General features: G+C 40.4%; 2 protein-coding genes across 2 annotated transcripts; one reads left to right on the top strand and one right to left on the bottom strand.

Moving 5' to 3' along the window:
• Nucleotides 1-635: 635 nt before the first annotated feature.
• plk1 (polo-like kinase 1 (Drosophila)) lies at nucleotides 636-6,624 on the top strand. Its single transcript, XM_044113161.1, has 11 exons — nucleotides 636-1,384; nucleotides 1,613-1,781; nucleotides 3,077-3,221; nucleotides 3,324-3,417; nucleotides 3,494-3,719; nucleotides 3,818-3,860; nucleotides 4,118-4,215; nucleotides 4,299-4,376; nucleotides 5,221-5,375; nucleotides 5,517-5,699; nucleotides 5,805-6,624. Exons 1-11 carry the CDS (start codon nucleotides 1,022-1,024, stop codon nucleotides 5,997-5,999), a joined length of 1,749 nt encoding a protein of 582 aa, XP_043969096.1. The 5' UTR covers nucleotides 636-1,021; the 3' UTR covers nucleotides 6,000-6,624.
• A 2,673-nt stretch (nucleotides 6,625-9,297) lies between these two features.
• fscn1b (fascin actin-bundling protein 1b) lies at nucleotides 9,298-19,113 on the bottom strand. The gene is made up of 5 exons (XM_044114790.1): nucleotides 17,936-19,113; nucleotides 14,854-15,010; nucleotides 14,649-14,770; nucleotides 12,912-13,082; nucleotides 9,298-10,802 (listed from the first exon to the last, which is right to left on the bottom strand). The coding sequence occupies exons 1-5, from the start codon at nucleotides 18,753-18,755 to the stop codon at nucleotides 10,597-10,599; spliced, it is 1,476 nt and encodes a 491-aa protein (XP_043970725.1). The 5' UTR covers nucleotides 18,756-19,113; the 3' UTR covers nucleotides 9,298-10,596.
• Between the last annotated feature and the right edge of the window lie 794 nt (nucleotides 19,114-19,907).

Raw genomic sequence — 19,907 nt, 5'->3', positions numbered from 1 at the left:
CCGTGCAACACCCATGTCCGTTTACCGGTTCCGGGACCTGAGAGTCATTACGTTCAGAAATAATGACATAAAACAGGCTGTAATCCCGAAAAGGATTAAATGTTAAAAGTCACACACAAGTAATAATGGAACAGATACAAAGTGTCATTACCGACCAGCACTGGGGTTCACTCAGCCTAGCACTAAGTGAAGCCGAGCAAGTGAAGCTCTAAGCTTGGGACTATCGCCAGTCTTATATGTTATGGTTATGAAAGCATGCAGCATTGTGCATGTGAGCAGATAAAATAGATAGAGGAAAGACGGAGTTGTATATCCATAAGACTTGGAATTTCATTTTAAAAGATATTTTTATTACTATGGGTTAAAAATCTTTGCAAAAATATTTTTTACCGTACAATAATATTGTTATCCTTTTCTGAAAGATGCTCTCTTTTTTAAAGCTCCGTGTTTTAAATCACGATTCAAACCACACCACGCTTAAATAAATCCCATTTATACTCCATTTCCCTTCACCTCCTTGTTCAGGAAACCATAGGCAACCAACAGGATTGTGAAGACCCAATCACGACGCCGATGTAGCTTTCTCGTTTAGCGATAGGCTATTTTCACATCGAAGTCCCACGATGCATTGCTGCAACGCCCTACAATTCAAATCCTGTGGGCCAATCAGAGAGTGCGATAACGACAGAGGCAGCAATTTAAACTTGTACCGAAAACTGTTGTCATAAGGCAGGAGAGAACAATCGAGTAACTACCGTCGGGCAGGTCTGGCAAATTATTTAATGACTTTTTCAAAGTTTTCTTTTCATGCGTCGTTGTTTTAATGGTTAATGTTGTCTTAATGAATACTTGCACAAAAAGGGCGTTAGTTTTGATTTAAACACGAATGCAAGCGGAAGGAAGCTAGCTTGCCAGGTTAAACTAGCGTCGGTTGAGTTAAGGCTAACTTTAATCGCTTCGTTGAATCGCTTAAGTGATTTATTTCTTCTGAAAAACAACCGAAAAGCTTCCTTAAATCAAAATGAGTGCTGGTGTTGTGAAGCCAGCTCCCACGTCTGCCCTTTCCGATCCGAAGTCGGCGCCTCTGAAAGAGATCCCAGACATCCTGGTTGACCCCCGCACCACGAAGAGATACTCGAGAGGAAGATTTCTGGGGAAGGGGGGCTTCGCCAAATGCTACGAAATCACAGATGTAGAAACGAAGCAGGTATTCGCTGGGAAAATTGTGCCGAAATCTCTGATCCTGAAGCAGCACCAAAGGGAGAAGATGACGTCTGAAATCGCCATTCACAAGAGCCTTAATCATCCGAACATTGTTGGCTTCCATGGCTTCTTTGAGGACGACGACTTCGTCTTTGTGGTCCTCGAAATCTGCAGGAGAAGGGTAAGTGTAATAATAATAATAAAACGATCAACGCTTTCCAAGCCTCTACATTTTAAGCGGAAAGAAATTACCATGTATTGCAACTTTAAACGCCCATATTTGTGTTACGGTAGTTTAACCCAGACAGTTTATTAAAATATTACTGGAGGGCCTCCAGGTTCATAGTTTAGGCAACTGGAATACTTTTTTTATTTTTTAAAAATGTTTATTAAAACCTTCTTTTTTCAGTCTCTGTTGGAGCTGCACAAGCGGCGTAAGGCTGTCACAGAGCCAGAGGCCCGGTACTACATGACCCAGCTACTGAAGGGAGTCCATTACCTGCACAACAACAGAGTCATTCACAGAGACCTGAAGCTGGGGAACATCTTCCTCAATGACGAGATGGAGGTTAAGATAGGTACTTAGCCACAATATGTTTATATAAAACTTTTAATTTTTCTAGAACACATTATGGTAGTGTAATTTTTTCTATTTGGCACATTTTCAGCAACAAGGCAATTCAAAGTGCTTTACATGAATTTAAAAGGAAATGCAAACAATATAGCAAATCAAAGAGAGGGAATCTATTGTTTATAATCCACTCTTGTTCTGAGTTCTTGGGTAATTTTTTCTGGATTCTAAGTTTATTCTAATCCCCTCTCTGGGTTGCTAAAGTACAAGTAAGCAAGTATTCTCTGGACTTTCTAAGGATGTTCTAATTTTGTAAATGTAATAAGTACTCCATAATTTCTAATTGGTAATAAAAGCTAAATGTTCCTGTTCTGGGAGTAGTTTTCCAGGATTCTAAGTTCGTTCTAATTCCTTCTGTGGGTTGCAAAAATAGACGTTTCTGCCTTATCTAAAAAGTAATCAGTTTAGATCTGTTTTTCTTTAATGGATAGAATATGTCAGTCTGTGCCTTTTGATATGTTGTGCATGGAAAGATGGGAAACACTGTTGATCCCTTTGGATTTTTCCCTCAGGGGAACTTATTGTCTCAAAGTCCCACACAACAGTCTTGGATATAGATAAAATATAATAAAAAAAAGATACCTCCAATCCTACAGTCTTTGTTTATGTTGCATTCCTGTTAGCCCTCCTTCTTCCCAGTGAAGAGGTGAAAGAAGCAGCCTCGCACTGAACCAGTTTTCTTGGTAGAGTGGCTGGTTTTGTCCATAATCTCAGGAGTTTGTGAACTGTTCTCCTCTCTGCCACTGAGCCAGTCTGCCTGATTGGCTTCTCCAGACTGGACAGGTCTGCCTTGGAGATGCTTCTGCCCCCAGCACACCACAGATGGACTGATGAAACACTTTTGACAGTAAACAAGACCTATGTGAATTTCAGAAAAATTGGTCAACAACAAAATGAAACGTAATTTAGAGAGGAGCAGCTGGATCTGGAATGATCAGTTCTCATGATCACTAATGGTCTGTAATCATTTCAAGTTAAGTTTTTGCTTAATCATTCTTTATTGCACAAGTATGAGCTGAATCTCATCAGTTAGCCCCACCTTGCATGAACCTGCAGTGCCTCACAAAACACCTAAAAGGCAGATCTTTCAATAGTAATCCATGTTTTATTACATGTTACTATATATTTGTTCAGATGAAAAATGCACCTCTCTATTGCATCTTTTGGACACTTTTTTTTTGTGTGTGTGTCCTAAACGTGTTGAAATCTTAACATTTAAAACATTCCATATTTGTTTTCTAGGGGACTTTGGTTTGGCTACTAAGATCGAGTTTGACGGCGAACGGAAGAAGACGTTGTGCGGAACGCCCAACTACATAGCACCTGAAGTTCTCTGTAAAAAAGGCCACAGTTATGAAGTGGACGTCTGGTCACTGGGATGCATACTGTAAGTATGGAACATAGTTTTGGAACCAAGTTGGTCAAGATCATTATTTTGACAACGGGTAATGATCCAGTGCAGTAACCTGTCCTCTGTCTGCTCTCTCAGGTACACTCTGTTGGTGGGTAAGCCCCCGTTTGAAACGTCCTGTCTGAAGGAAACCTACAGTCGCATCAAGAAAAACAACTACGTCATCCCCTGGGTAAAATTGCTGTGTTTATGCTGCTTTGTGGAACATATTGAGCAGGTGTAGTTTAAACCTCCTGGACTGTATGCAGCACATCAACCCCGCCGCAGCGTCGCTAATCAAGAGGATGCTGCACGCTGATCCTGCTCAGAGGCCCACCATCTCTCAGCTGCAAGAGGACGAGTTCCTCACGTCAGGCTACATCCCGCTGCGTCTTCCCACCACATGCCTCACTGTGCCCCCACGCTTCTCCATCGCCCCCTCCACCGCTTCAGAGCTCGGCCAGCGGCGTCCCCTCTCTGCTTTGAACAACAAGGGTAACGAGTCTTTGCTCTCTTGGTCACATCAGGCCTCAGGTCTGAATGAATCCTGTAGTGGATCTGATTCTAGATAAATATTGCTGTTTTGTTTTAAGGTGGAACAGAGAAGATGGAGATGAAAGACGATGCTGTGCCAAAGTAAGATGATATATTTTCTGCAAGTCTGGGTTCAAGTTTTTCTTTTTGATGCCATCAGGCTTTACAATGCCCAAGTATTTGCTAATTGATTAAATATTTTCTGCGCTCATTTATAGGTTATTTATTGATTAATAGCTTTCAACAAATAAGCATTTTCTCCTTGGGGATCAATAAAGTATATTTTATTCTATTCTAAGTTGTCTGTTTTCAATCTGTCGTAGAGATATAAACCATTCTGACTTGTATTGTATTTGCAGAGAGGTTGAGCCATCGGAGAACCACCTGAAAGACATGCTGCAGCAGCTCAACAGCATCATGGCCTCCAAGCCAGCAGAGAAGGCTTTCGTCCGGCAAGGTCGGTTCGTTTTTCAGTTTTTCTTTGCTGTTTGTGTCATGTTAGAGAATGTCATCTTAAAAAAGTTGGGTTTATCTTTTCAGAGGAAGCAGAGGATCCTGCATGCATTCCCATTTTCTGGATCAGCAAATGGGTTGACTACTCTGACAAATACGGGCTGGGTAAGTGTTAGAAACGTCCAAAAAGTGAGAATGTAAGACATCTGATTCACAAACATCAATTAATCATTTTAACAGGACTATGAAGGGACCTACAGAAAGGCATAAAGTGTGACACTTGATTTTTATTTATTTTAAAGTTTGGATATGTTTGCAAAGGGCATGTGTGCATGAGGACAAACCTGAGTTCCAAGGTGTATTCCTTATCCCACCATCTAAGAGATAGAAATCTGAAATTTACAACCAAAGACAAGACATCCCCCTGGCAGCAGCTTGCAATTTATTTTTAGTCTAATTGTAAATGTTAGAATAATGTATTTTTGCCTGCTTTTTGCAAGTGACATGTTCAATAGAGTGACTGACACAACATGATGTCTACTGATAATCACTATAGATCTGTTACTGACTGGGCTACATAGTCATTAACTATGCAGTAATGACCAAGGCAGTTTAGGTATTTTTGTCATGTACATTTGTTTTAAATATCCCTTCAGTTCAGCTTAAAGTGTAAATGTTCACATCTGGGCTTAGACTGAAACTCCACCTGTCTGGAATACAAACTGGATTGTTCTCAGAAAACTAAAGTCTTTTTATTATAGATATTATTATTGTACATTAAGTGGAGCTGAAATGTCCTTCACTGGTTGGTTGATCTGGGATCAAATCATTTGCTGCAACTTGGTTTCAATTCAGTTAAAATTTCACTACATCTCAGATTGGTCTCCTGCGTGATAGAGATTGGTTTCTGTCCAATCAAATCTTTCTTTTATGCCCCAACAAAGTTCAGAAGCAAACAAAATTTATGATTTTAAAAGGAAAAACAAAGTGTTTAAATGCCTGTTTACAGGCTACCAGCTGTGTGACAACAGTGTGGGTGTTCTGTTCAACGATTACACTCGTCTCATCATGTACGCCGACGGAGACAGCCTACAGTACATCGACAAGACGGCCGCCGAGTCCTACATGAGCGTCCGCTCGTTCCCCGCTACGCTCAACAAGAAGGTCAGTGTTCACCTCCCTCAGCTCCTGGTTGAGTTTGTTTTCTGCTCTGGATAAAAATTAATAAACGATTCTCTAACAGTCCTTAGGGAAACTTAAATGAAACTTTAGTACTAGATACATTTCTTTTTTTATTATTATTAGATAACGTTGCTTAAGTACTTCCGTAACTACATGAGCGAACACCTGCTGAAGGCCGGCGCCAACGTGGCGCGGCGGGAAGGGGACGAGCTGGCGCGGCTGCCGTACCTCTCGCTGTGGTTTAGAACAAAGAGCGCCATCGTCCTGCACCTCAGCAACGGCACGGTCCAGATCAACTTCTTCCAGGTTAGACTCGACCCACATCGCTCCCTCTTCCGCTGTCCGTCCTCACCACACTCCATGCTCAACCCGTTATCTGTTTTTGTTTTTTGGGGTTCGGGGGGCATTTAGGACCACACTAAACTGATCCTCTGCCCGCTGATGGCTGCTGTGACCTACATTGACGAGAAGCGGGACTTCCGCACCTACAAGCTGTCTCTGCTGGAGGAGTTCGGCTGCTGCAGGGAGCTGGCCAGCCGCATGCGCTACGCCAAGCTCATGGTGGAGAAACTGCTGGACAGCAAGTCCTCCTCTGCTGCACATTAGATGAGTTTTTCTCCAGTCTGTCAAAGCCTCAATACTTTTTTTTTTTTTTTTCCATTTCTTTTTATCAAGGCAGGCGGTGCTACTTCTCTTCCTAAAATGACCCATACCATGAAAACCCTTTCATATGCCAAAACATAATTCTCTCTTCCTGTTTTAAATATTTCTGCTTTTTGATGGTTGCTTTCACTCTTACCTTAACTTTGTCGATGAAGCCTTTAAACAACCACAGCTGCTGTACTGGAATCAGCTCTGTGGATAATCTTGTATATTCAACCAAGTTGTGGAAGTAAAGGTGAAAATTTATGTTCAAATACATGATTTCTACTTGTGCACTGTTGTCTTTTATGGAACGCTACAGAGGTGGGAAACACGTTGGACTCAGGTGGATTTAAAAAAACAAAAAAAAAAACAAAAGGCTTCTCTGGTCTGCTTCTCTTGTTTCAATTTCTTTTGTGTGTTGAGGATTAGACCATGTTAATATGTCTTCATCATGTATATTATTGTTTTTAAGTTCTAGATGTGAGTCGTCAACTAGATAAAATTGTACATACTGCTGAGTATGCATACATATTTTAGAAATGGTATATCTGCCCAAGTTTAAATAAAGATTCTTCTCAAATGGTCATATGTGTGTGAACAGTCCCGGTGTGTTTTAAATGTATGTTAAAATCAACTGGTGCTTCGTCGTCTCCAGAGGTTCCAACAGAAACAGGCATCTGTATCTGGGTTTTGCTTGTTAAATCTAATTTTAAATGTTTTTAATATTGGGTAACCATTGTAATATGTATTGTTTATGATTGTGTCAAATTGAAAAAAACTTTCCGCACAATTATTTCAACCCTAAATCACATTTTTACATGTGAGTTGGAAAACAGGACAAAACTTTAATTTCTGCACATTTATTGACTAACATTTACTAATTTAGATGTCTACACATGCATTTTTAATGGACAGTAATATTACCCCATTCATAACTCCTTGTGTTTCCATAGCAACTAAAACAAACAAAAACCTGACAGGTTGTTTGACATCATCATGTTAATGAGAACCTCTTTGTTCTCATCAATGATGTCATAAATCTTCAAAGAGATGCAAGAATACAAGAATTCTCAGTTTGCTTCTCAACTTGGTTGGAGGTAGATCGATTCCAGAGAGACGACTTCAAAGTGACTTTACAAACCAGTTTAACTGTTCACCAAGTCAAGAGGATTTTTGCCTTTGATGGAACCTTGGATTTCTTGTTACGAAGGGAGTTGAAAAGTTGTTAGGATATAGAATAAGAGACGTTTTAGTAGAGAGCTCTGAGGACGAGAGATCAAAATACTTTGCTTTTGACATTGAACCCTGGAGACTAAAAGGACATGGAAGATTCCTCTAAGGATGAGAAAGTTACCATCAAAACCACAACTATGGATTTGACAGTAAAGGCATCAGAAGATTTTGTTGCTTTTGAAAGTGTAAATGTTCCTCATGACCAAATGGACCTGGATGTGTTTGCTTGCTCACAGGTTGAGTGAGTTACCTTTACAACCACAGCTAACTCTTTGTCAAAACAGACATTACAAAACAGTATCTTTACCAGTCTTCCCAAAAACATAATGGACCTGGGTGTGAAACCAAACTGTGACAGCAAGGAAATTGTGACAAATTTTGAAGAAATCTCTGAGGATTCATCATTAGAAGAATCTTCTTCAGCAGAAGAAAACTCGGAAGATGAAATTCAAAATGATGGATGATTTCTACAGCTTGGATGCGAATCTTGAGCAAATTTTCCAACTCATTCTTCAACTGTTGGACAAATGCCACGACACATTATTATTATGAACGTGAATATTACCAGAAGGTTTGTGGCTCAGAATCCTGAAGAAATATCTGGACTTTTTACAGAAACACTGTTGTTTGTAAGGTTTTTCTTTACAGCAATGCACCATTCAGGAAGATATTTTCTCCCTGATAAACTCTTTGCAGTTCAGAATGAGTTACCATCAGTTACCATCAAAACCACAACTACAGATTTGACAGTAAAGGTATCAGAAGATTTTGTTGCTTTTGAAAATGTCAATGTTCCTCATGACCAAATGGACCCGGGGGTGGCAGCTTCAGAAGGGAGACCCAGCCACTTGTTCCAGCTCCTCCGGGGGAATCGCAAGGTGTTCCCAAGCCAGCCGAGAGACATAGTCCCTAGACATAGTCCCTCCAGCGTGTCCTGGGTCTTCCCCGGGGTCTCCTCCCAGTGCGACGTCCCTGGAACACTTCACCAGAGAAGCTCCTGTCGACTCGAAGGAGCAGCGGCTCTACTCTGAGTCCCTCCCGGATGACTGAGCTTCTCACCCTATCTCTAAGGGAGAGCCCAGACACCCAACGGAGAAAACCCATTTCGGCCGCTTGTATCCGTGATCTCGTTCTTTTGGTCATGACCCAAAGCTCATGACCATAGATGAGGGTGGGAACGTAGATCGACCGGTAAATCGAGTTTGAAATATGTTGCAGGGCAATAATTGTGTGCCTGTGTATATATCTGCCTTGTTTGCTTGGGTTATCACAGCTTCTTACTTGCTGCTGCAAGCTTTGTTGAGCTTATTAGTCTGTGTATCTGCTTCATCCCTGCACTTCTGGAAAAGCTTACCAGAATCCTGCCTGGTCACCTGGGTTTTCAGCTGCGTCACAGACAGACCACTGGAGTCCTGCAGGGGACGGTGTTGTCACCCATCCTCTTTAACTTGTACACCTCAGACTTGTGTTACAACTCTGAAAGGTGTCATATCCAGAAGGATGCTGATGACACTGGGATGTATCAAACAAAGACAACAAAGAGGAGTACAGGAGCCTGTTGAGGAACTTTGCTGTGTGGTGTCATAGAAACGGCCTGCAGGTAAACACTTCCAAGACCAAAGAATTGGTTATTGATTCAGGAGGGACAGAGGCAGTCCAAGATCAGTTCTGGTAGGGAGGTGGAGGTACAGACCTATAAATATCAGGACAGTGTGTCTGTCTGTCTATCTCTGCACTTTCATTCTTCTCAAGCTCCATTTCTACTATTTCCATGGCAACCTGGAGTGATCCTGCAGAAAATGAAGAAAGATGCACGGCCATTGGTACATATTAGGTTTAGCTCAAAGATTGCAGGGTTTTTTTTCCCTCCATGGAAGCTGATAAATGAGTTTCCTCTCCAGATACCCAAAGAAAGTGGAGTAGGTTACTTCTCTTGAATCTCAAGGGGGAACAGAATGTATCTAGGCTTTTTAATTATACTCCCAACCACACTGTTAGCAAAATCATGACAAATAGTAAATGGGCTGTACCAGTATAGTGCTTTATCAAGTCCATAGGACCCCATAGAGCTTCACAATACATTCACTCATTCACCCACAGACAGGGCAAGCTACTGGACAACAACTGGCCTGGGCAGTTTGGTTCACTTATTGTCAAATAGTAATGAGTGTATTTAACTATTTGGTTTAAACTTCATTGTTCTAAGACTTTACTAAGACTGTCCTGTCCACAGCGTTTGTTTTAAATACAGGCCACAGGTAGAAAATAATCCAGAATAAGTTTGACTGTGTAAGAGAAAACTTTATTGAAGTTTCATTTGGCTCAGTAGAATGAAAAGCATGAATGACAAAGATGTAAATAGTCCATCGAAGGCACAGCAACAAGACCCCAGGAGCAGCAGCACCCTGTTTAGCTCTGTTAAAAAAAAATCATGTGCTTATGATTTATTTTAAGCATTATTGCAGTAATTATTACACAGTTCAAGATAAGTAATTTATGTGCATCCATGTCTGTGCTTTAAAAGGTCCTATTCCACCACCTGTGCTTTTAGCAGAATTATATATAGAATACACCCTCAAAAATGATCAATGATAAAAAAAGGTTCCATCTGATGTTCTAAAATTGTTTTTTCTTGGAATGATTTCAATTTCTAACAATATCTAACTACCATAAGAATTTGACATGGAAGAGAATTTTCTTAAGCTGTTCACCGACACACTTTCTTAGAGTGTAGAGCTCTTTAAGTCTAAAAACAGAGCACATGGGCAAATCCTAGATTCACCATCCATATTCACTTCCAACGTTTCCATGGTTTCATGTTCTGAAGCATTCAACGACAGAGGAAGCCTTATTTACAGCCAACAAATGCAAATCACTAACACTGTGTCATCCGGTTGCCTTGTATGAATGCTCTTCAAAAGACAGCAAGAAATGAGAGCAGAGAACCTTACCAGGAAGCCTTTATAGCAGCAGAACGAATAATAAGCAGGGTTTAGAGTTATAGCATTCAACATGTCACCAGGAGTCATCACAGATAGGGAAAATCATATCTTGTGTAAGTTGTATTGGAAGTGAAAGACATTATGAGTGGCGACACAATCAGGACAACAAGTCACTGGAAATCTCCAGTAGGAATACAGAAAGGCCAGTCAATTATTAGAAAACAAAATATCTGCAGCGTCCTGCTGCAGTGACATTCAGCTTTCACAACACAGCCGTCCAAACACATTTACAACTGCACACACACAAGAGTATGAAAAAGAATCTGCAGAGGTTCCAATAGTTTGAAGCATTTTGCAGATGAAGAACAAAGAAAAGTCGTTTCTCAGTATTCCCAGAGGGTGGCGCTGTCCACAGAGTCTGCGCTGGCCTTCAGCCCTCCGGCATGGTCACCTCTAAGGTACTTCCCGCCCAGAGCCCGAATTCCCACCTTGTTGAGATCACAGAACTCAAGCAGGAACTGGACAGGAGTGGAGCTGCTGCACACCACTGCTGAGTCATCTCCAACGCACCAGTACTTTCCCTGGGAGTCTGGACAGACAACAGGACTAATGAAGCCCAGAGCTCACACAAGTGATGTATACATCCGGACAACATGGCATGCTTTGCATTAAATCTAGACGACGATGCATTAATCTTGATCATTGATATTTGATTATCATCAACCTGTCCAGGGACTGCAGGGTGATGGTGCTGTAAGTTAGTATTTTTGCAACAACACACGTCTCCTTTTAAAAAGTTCATGAAATGTAAATTGTTTCTGTGCAAATAAATAAACATTAAACATTCCATCAACTTTACCAGAAGGTAGAATTAGTAATTTAGTTATTAAATCCACAAAACATTAGAGAACAGTGGGAATACTAAAGTCTAAGTGCAACTAAGGCATTTACAGCAAAACTGTCTAAAAAAATGGTCACAATCTCAAATTTCTTCCCATTATGAAGAAAAGCTAGATGCAAGTTGCAAGTTTTTCTGGGCACTGGGACATATTATGTTTAATGCCTATTTTGTTTTAGTTTTAGTTTTTATGTCCTCCATAGAAACTGATAGCTGAGTTTCATCTGCTGATGCCTAAAGAAAGTGGAGCAGGTTATCTCTCTCTTTCCTTCGCCTGCCCACAGATCTGCTCACTGGAATCTCGAGGGAGGAAAGAATGTTGGCTTTTTCTAACTTTCCCCTTGGAGTCTGGTCAACACTCATTTCTTAGTAGCAACCCCCAAAAAAAAATTTAATTCACATCACTAGCTGATGTGAATTCATCAGTTTAAATACAAGCTAACTATTTCTTATTATAATCTATTTTATTGTACTTGGACATAGAAGGAATATGGAGGGTTTTGTATGTAGAATTGTGAATGTTACTACCAATGGTCATCAGATAATGAAATTACAAGCTTCAGATTAAGAAAAAAAATTACAAATCTTTAAAAACTGAAGACCTTGAAAGTCTATTTTATTATTACCATTTAATCTTTGTTTTTTTTTTACATGGGCCTTCTTCTATTGGTTAATTGGTGAGAGGCGGGGAAATCAAAAACAGTTGAGACAGAAGACACACAGAGATGATAGATAGCTCAAGAGGAGTCACAGGTAAACTATTTGCTGAGGGGATTACATGTGTATTTTGTGAATGTTAAGATTTACTGATAAGACAATATTTTGTTTTGCCATATATTTAGTCGTCTTCTGTGAGTCGACAGGATGCCAGCATTCATATTTTGCATCTCTAAATTAAATATCAATTCCTGCTTTCCCATAACCTTTTCCTTGCACGTTACACTTCTAGCCACCGTGTCTTAAGGCGCTTTTCCATCGGAGAATCATCCACTGCTACTGCACTCACACGGGCCGCCCACGATCCGGGATAAAATAATGTTAACCCAAACCAGGATAGTCAAAGTCTGGCATGCTTTACCAACTAAGAACTTGTCTCAAAGAATGGAACATATTTCTGGTCAGGGGAAGGAAAACATGGCATTAAACTATTTGCCTTTGGTGTGGTCTTCTTCAAACTTTCTCCCCAAAATGTGTTCATTCACAGCTACAGTCCTCAGTAACACTGCATGTGGTTGTATTCTTTTGTCTTTTTCAGACTCTGTCTTCACTACATTTGCCAGGTCATCATTAAGCTCACACACACAGAGCTCTCTGGCAGAATGCAGTGTAATGTCCCAGGCCATCTTTGGTCAAGCTTCCCTTGAAAGTGACCGATCTTTTTAAGATCAGTCGTCGCCAAGAGAAAAGACCAAACATTTCTCTTGGTTTTCTTTGTTTCCGTGGACATTTTTCTTTTTACATATTTCTTCATTTTGAACATGGGAATGAATTTAGTTAATACGGAGAGGTAATGTAAAAATAGAGAAACAACTCACAAGCAGTCAGAATGAAAAGAAATGTTTTGTGATTGTATTTGGAATGTGACAGATTTTGAATGAGTGCAAAGCTTGAGGTGAACTTGAAACATAGATTTACTAACTTTTTTCCCCCCTCATACAATTTCTGTAGAACACATTACATTCTTTGCATTTATGAAGTTTTTTTATTGTGTGTGGGGCAGGGGGGGTTATATCACATGGAAAATATATGTGACATATAATATTTGTTAAATATACTTGAATCTTGCCTACTTCCACTTACCTTTGAGGGAATAAGCACCGTTATAAAACTCCAATTGGAAGACATCGTAGGAGGCCCGGTTGGAGTCGAGGGTTGGAAGTCCAGCTTTGCGAGCTCCAATGAAACCATGTTCTCCACGCAGGACAATGATTGGACGGTTAATCAGCTTCATCAGGAAGTGCTCAGCCTCCCCTGAAATGACAATTTATTGGGATATGAAATAGACTAGTACCTTTAATCATAACTGTTTATTGTGTTTAAATTCACTGCATAAAGTTTGTTTTTCACTTTTTAAAACAAAAAGAAAGTGAATAATGCTTCCTTCTCATATGAAAGTTAATCATAAAGCTCCACATGGATTTGGTGCTCATACCAATACAGGTTAAATGTAAATAACTTTAGATTTCTACTCACACTGTCAGGTTTAAACTATCAGGTTTTAATGGAACAATTAGGTGGTTAAAAGGAGGCACTACACCTTTTGAATATAACCACAACCAGAAGCAGAGGGAACATATGTAATACCATACTGTGTAGGAGATTTGGAATCATCCACAGCTGGAAAAAATATTATTTTGGGAAAAAAACAGTCAGATTGATAGTAAATTGCTCAAACTTTCCTACCATGATCAACAGTGGACACGCTGATAAATCATCCCTTTTAATTAGAATCGAGTGTGAAACTGCAGATTGACAAGTTTAACACTTTATTAACTAGAATGACAAAATTGACCCAAGAAGTAAAGTCACTAAAGTCAAAGACAAATAAACAGTTAGACTCCTTACTTCTTCACCACAGAGGAGTCTAGAGACATGTTCACGTTTGAAATTGTATGAAGGGTCTCAAGCAACCTGGCAACATGCAATTTACAGAAAAAAAGCCTCACGAAAACAAGTTGATAAAAGGGCAAACATAACTTTATTTTACATCAAGTATTTTTATTTTAATATATGGTTTAAGGTGCATTTACAATTACTATCATTTTTATAGTTTCTATAACATTGTAAGGATTTGAGTTTTCCTGTGTGTTTTTTAGGATTCTGTGTCAGTTGAGTTTCTTCCTGTCTAGTTCCCTTGATTACCCCCTGTGTATTTATACCCACCTGTGTCTCTTGTTCTCTGTCAGGTCCTTGTCTATGCTGTCTTGTTGTTATGTCTATTGTTATTCTCTGTTCAGAGTCATTGCTGTTTGCTCACCTGTGCTGCCTGGACTTTGTTGTTAGTTTCACCATTAAAATCATCATTTCTCAACAACCTGGGTCCACCGGATCTGTCCTCACTTTCTACAACCTGCAACTCATGACAAACATTTTGAAACGGTGCTCTAAATAGTTGTTGGTTGCGTCAGGTCTTCATGTTTGTAGACATGATCCACTTATCTGAGGAGTCACAATAATTGTATTCAAACTGCAAGACTAATAGGAATTGCTAAATTCTTTGATGACCAGGCTACAACTAGCTAACAATGTATTTATCTTGTATGTAATTAGGTTGTATCCCAGTTAGTAGTTGCTGACACAAACAATTGGGAAATATTTACTTTTTCAATCTACAGATGGAACTTAAATAAGTACGGGTTGACTCCAGAAACAGATGCTAGTTTCTGTCTCGGAGATAAATGGCAGACAGCAGGTTACAATTCATTTATATGACATGGAGCCAGAAAAAGAAAGCTAAAATTAGAGTACTTTTACAATCTGCAACTTTGTCTAGACTTCACTTTCATGGATTCGAAAAATATCAGCAACAATCCTGACCTGTACTGTCAACTGCAGCAGCCAGTTGCCCGTTCTTCTTGGCAGTCACATACTTCCCGTTGGCTGCACGAATGCACACGCGACCCTCACGCCACTCCAGTTCAAAGTAACTGTTAGCAGATCTGAAAACAAATGCAAACGCAGACCTTATTATCTACATGTTTCTAAGGATGCAAACAGCACTTCCCAATAGGAGGACGGTTACTTGGAGGAAGCCGTGCACTGCAGTCCTCCAGTTGCCGTCAGGGTCCAGTATTTCCCAGCAGCAGTTCTAAAGGCACACTTCCTATCTTCACGGTTCATCTCCAGTTGGAACACTTCTTGGTCCCCTTCCTCATTCTGATTGGCTGACAGGTCCATGCCTGAAAAATAAGGGAATCTGTGATCAGCTTTCATTCAGGTCTGGGGGATTAAAGCTTCCCCAAGCTGCACTGTGTTTCATCAAATTTCAGACAGCAAAAGGAAGAGGTCAGTAATAACTAGCTACATTTACTTGAGTAACTCTTTAGGGGAAAAGAAAAATCAACTTTTAGGAGTAGTTTTACTACTTTAACTAGAGTAATATTTTTACTCTTATGTGAGTAACATTTCTGGACACCCTGTGTGAGCAACTTCACTGAATAGAGAACAAGCATATTTTAACCAAAAATGCCAAACGAATAAATAAATAAATAAATCATTCTCAGATCAAGTATTGATCTGAGAATAGGTAATACTGTTTTTTTTTGTTTCTCAACAGATTTGTTTATTTTCTGTCAATTTTTCAGAAGATTTCCAAACGTATTCAATAAAGTAAAATGCTCATTCCAATGAGACTCAGTTGTCAGATTAAAAGTACATTTTTAAAATTACCATTAATGATGTATTAAATATTAAGTCTATATGTTAAAATGTGTTGTATAGGTCTGCTATAATATTCTAAATCCTACATGTTTTTTATTGGCTGCATTCTGATAATTATTACAGAAATAAAGATGTGAAACATCAGATATGTGTACCTAATCTACTTGAGCTACTGAAATAACAGAACTTTAATAATATTCTAATCCATGGAAAGTGTCTGAGTACAAGTTTGAATTAAAAAAATTATTTGTCATTGGAAAAGTTGAAAAGGGGTATATGCACGTTTTTGACTTCCCCTTGTTCTTGGCTTCGAGTTTTATTGGTCCAAGTTGAAAGTATGGCAGAGATCCTCTGTTTTCATACATTTACATGACAGAAGAAAAAACTGGGAGGGAGTGCCTGTATATTGCAATCTAAATCCCAATGTTAGCAGCAGATGCCATCTGAGGCCGAGTGGGAACAAGAAAAAGAGGTTGCATGAGACGTAAGACAGTCTGAGTCATCTAGTTCTTAGCCTCTTTCCTCTGCATCTCCTTCAACTCGTCCTTTCTTTGTCTCTAAAAATATATGTTCTAATTTTGAATCTGCTCTTAGTGTAGCTCAGATAACAGATGACACAGGCTGAGAGAACCTCAGCTGACCTGGCCCCAACAACCACAATGCAGAGATAGAATTACTGCAGAAAAATGTTAAGCTGAGCAGAGATGGGCCAAATGTACTAAGTGAGAGCATGGTAATGAAAAACACATGGTGGAGAGAAAATGAATGGGTTTTTTTTTTAACTCCTTGAGTCCAGCTATGTGGGGACTTCATGGCAGAGGGGTCTCCAGAATGTTTTGCAATGGAGGGCCCAAAGGGGACCATGAATAACTTTGAAAAAAAAAAAAAAACATTTCAGGAGTTTATTAGGAGACTTATATCAGCTTAACTAGATTTTTGGCAACTTTCTAAAATAATGAACCCATTTTTTTGCCAAAAGTTTTTTTTTTTTTTTTTTTGGCCTAAATAATCTTTTGGCATTAAATGACTTGGGCCACTATTTTAGGAAGATGATGATCTGCCCAGAGGAACGTGGGACACTTTATGGTCAAGTTGAACAAACCAAAATGGAGCTTTTTGGCCATCAGATAAGGTGCTATGCTTGGCAGACACCACAAACACACCATCCAGCAGGAATGGAAAGGCTTGTAAAGGTAGAGGGTGAAATGAAAGCTGCAAGATACTGGGAAATCCTGGAGGACAATTAGTTTCTGTCTGCAGGAGATATACAGCTTTAGAGAGCAAGAAAAGATAAAGCTAAAGATCCACAGAAAAGGTTTGAAGAACAAAAAGGTGGATGTTCTGGAGTAGCTAAGTCAAGAATTTATGGACTTGAAAAAGGCGGATCCCCATGCAACCGGACAGAGTTTGAACAGTTTTTCAAGGAGTTATGGAGCAAAATTGCAGAGTGTAAATGTACAACCCTTCAAACAGGACCTCCTCAGGTCTTCTGGTCCTGGTTCTGCTCTCCATCCCCCAGAACCAGAACCAAACCAGGAGAAGCAGCATTCAGCTTCTATGCACCACAAATGTGGAACAAACTTCCAGAAAACTGTAAAACAGCTGAAACACTGACTTCCTAAAACCTGCCCGTTTAGAGTTGTATTTGAAATGTTAAAATCTATAACGAATTTAACAATGGCATTTGACTTAATGTCATACTTTGATTGTTGATTCCATGTTGCATGACTTTGTGTTTTTGTGTTTGATGTAAAGCACTTTGAAATGACTTGCTGCTGAAATGTGCTACAGAAATAACATTTGATTTATTGATGGAACCCTGACGGAGATCTAACCACAGCTCTGCAGCCACAGGTGAATCGATTAAATACTGACTCCAAGCGGTGATTATTTCTGCTACCGTACTCATATTTTATTTTAAATATTTGTAGTTAATTGCCATTATCTCACCAATACCAGTTTTCACTCTGACACAAAAAAAATTCCTGTAAATTTTTACTTAAAAAGAAGCATGTCATATGTTTCATTTTGTGGCTGTTTTTTCCATCCATCCATCATCCATCCATCCCAGGTAACGCTTTAAATTACTTAAATCTTCATCGAGGTTTTGAAAAACAGAGTAGGAAAATAAGCTAAAATTGGTACTGCCAGGTCAGAGCTTTACTAATATCTGAAATTGGCCTCAAAATTCTGATATTATAACTTGAACGCACAGGAAATAAAACTCTTGTTGGTAGGGTCTCAACCTACCAGAGGGTCCAGATCTTTCTATAGGATTCATGAATAGCAGAGAGTCTGACCGGGGAGTGCCCATAGAAGAGACGTGGATCGGATCAAATTTGCAGGGTGTGGTGATTAGTGGCGTGGCGGCATTCCTATCTGGTCTGATTGAATTTGATTTTATTTAGGTCTTTTGTTGCTTTTCTCAAGCTGCAGAGTCTCACCTTGCCTCGTAGAGACATTCTTCTCGTTGCCCGCAGTCAGCACCACCTGAGCGTGGCTGCGCTCCAGGCCAAACAGTTCATCTTTTCCCACCCGGCCGCTCCTCCCACTCTTCATTGTCCCCGTGGGGCCCACCGGTGCCAGGTAGCGGCCGTTGCAGTCGCGGAATGCCACTTTCCCTGAGAGGAATTCCAGCATGTAACCGGTGTCCTTGTCCGTTTTGGCGGACAGGGTGCCGTCGTTGCGCAGAAACCGGTTGTCAGAGGTCTCCAGGTGGTATCGCTCATCCCGGTAGACGAGCGTCACCAGTGAATCGACGCCCCAGGGGACGTCCCGGTCTATGGACACCTCCTGGGCACTCAGGTGGGCGAAGCGCTTTCGCGCAAAGCTGTAAAGGTTCACCTGCGGATGCACGGCCAGGTGAACGCTCCATTTCTCTGCCGGGGAAGCTGTCTGCGCGAAGCAGGTGATCCGGTCCTCGCTGCCTCCGAGAAAGCGGCCGTAGGGCTCAGACTGCAGCGACCACCGCCCGTCGTCGTGCGCTGTGATGACGAAGCGGCAGTCTCGGCCGCGTGTCTCGCTGTCCGCGGTAACGTTGCCGTCTTTGTCCGCGCCGAGGTAGCGGCCCAGGTGGGACTTAAGAAAGACGGCGCTGCCGTCCTCCCCGGTCTGCTCCAGAGTCCAGGTCTGCTTCTTCTTCAGGCTGCTGGCCGACGCGTTAATCTTGAAACCGAAGGTCTCCGCTGTCAGATACTTGCCTGTGCTGTTGATGAGCCCCAGAGGGATCTGCAGCAAGTCCCCGTCTGCGCTGTTTGAGGACATGATGATGGAGAGACGAGAAGTAAAGCAAGTAAAGGGGGCAGACAGAGAGAGAGACGATTTGCTCTGACCGAAGAGGGTGAAGATTATGATGATGACAAAGAATATCTAGACACTGCAAATTCTCACTGCTTTAGTGGAGCTGCAGGACTGAGGATGGATGCAATATTCTGCACACGCCCCTCTACAGACAGGAGCCGAAGAGAGAGAGAGAGAGAGAGAGAGAGAGAGAGAGATGCAGTCCTGACAAACCGCCGCACCCCGAGAACCCCGCGACAGAAGTCACATACCAACATAATATAACATAGGCTACCCATGTTCATCTGTCCTTTCACTTCCCCATATGAATTAAAATCTACACGTAAAATAGTTCTTCCATTCCCCTCCTCAAAGACACTGAGGTTTTCCCTACTTAACCTTTGACAAGAGTTATAAAAATTCATTATATTAAATGTAGTTTTACTAATCTATACTTTAACCCTGATAACTCCTAAATCTTTATTTATATTACATAAATAAAAGAAGTTTTATGGCCAGAGTCACCTACAAAGTTGTACCCAATACAAGCTGGACTTAAGGTCACTAATCTTTAGTTCACAAAATGTCAAGATACTAATACCCTGTTGAACAAATATAGCAACTCCTCCTCCAACCATAGATTTCTATCTTTACGTATTTCTTTAAATCAATTAATATAGAATTAAGTGATGGTTTTAACCTGGTCTTTTGGACTCAGACTGTATTTGGTTTAACATAAGATCTTCATGCGTCCCATTGTAATATGGACAAAACCATCAGACTTCACCACTGTAAGACTGAGGACTTCCTCTGTTATTAAACTGATTGATTCAAATGACAATTCCTGCGTCTCAAGGAAATTTTCTGCTGCTTCTATTATAATTTTAATCCTCTTTGTTCTACTATTTGTCTGTGTTGAATAAATTATTACTTCCTCTATAAATCTAACAAACGTCTTCTCCGCAATCATTGTGCTATTGTTGGAAATGGAGTTTGGGGCTAAAAAATGTTTTTAGCATTAGTTGTTAAATTGCTTACCTTTTTATATGCACCTGCACTGCTCTTCTATGCGCATCACATCCAGACAGAGAGTTGTCTCCAACGATTTGGCATAGTTACTTTGAAAAAGTAACTTTG

The sequence above is a fragment of the Gambusia affinis genome, linkage group LG04 (genome assembly GCF_019740435.1).
Source record: "Gambusia affinis linkage group LG04, SWU_Gaff_1.0, whole genome shotgun sequence".
Lineage (NCBI taxonomy): Eukaryota > Metazoa > Chordata > Actinopteri > Cyprinodontiformes > Poeciliidae > Gambusia > Gambusia affinis.
This window is presented reverse-complemented; position numbering and strand designations above follow the sequence as displayed.

Excerpts from the sequence above, each read along its gene's own strand:
- plk1 (XM_044113161.1), top strand. The coding sequence starts at position 1,022 with ATGAGTGCTGGTGTTGTGAAGCCAGCTCCCACGTCTGCCCTTTCCGAT. Across the intron at positions 1,782-3,076 it reads CGAGATGGAGGTTAAGATAG|GGGACTTTGGTTTGGCTACT; the intron begins GTACTTAGCCAC and ends TTTGTTTTCTAG. Across the intron at positions 5,700-5,804 it reads TCCAGATCAACTTCTTCCAG|GACCACACTAAACTGATCCT; the intron begins GTTAGACTCGAC and ends GGGGGCATTTAG.
- fscn1b (XM_044114790.1), bottom strand. The coding sequence starts at position 18,755 with ATGTCCTCAAACAGCGCAGACGGGGACTTGCTGCAGATCCCTCTGGGG. Across the intron at positions 14,771-14,853 it reads CAGTGCACGGCTTCCTCCAA|ATCTGCTAACAGTTACTTTG; the intron begins GTAACCGTCCTC and ends ATTTGTTTTCAG. Across the intron at positions 13,083-14,648 it reads TGCTGCAGTTGACAGTACAG|GGGAGGCTGAGCACTTCCTG; the intron begins GTCAGGATTGTT and ends TTGTCATTTCAG.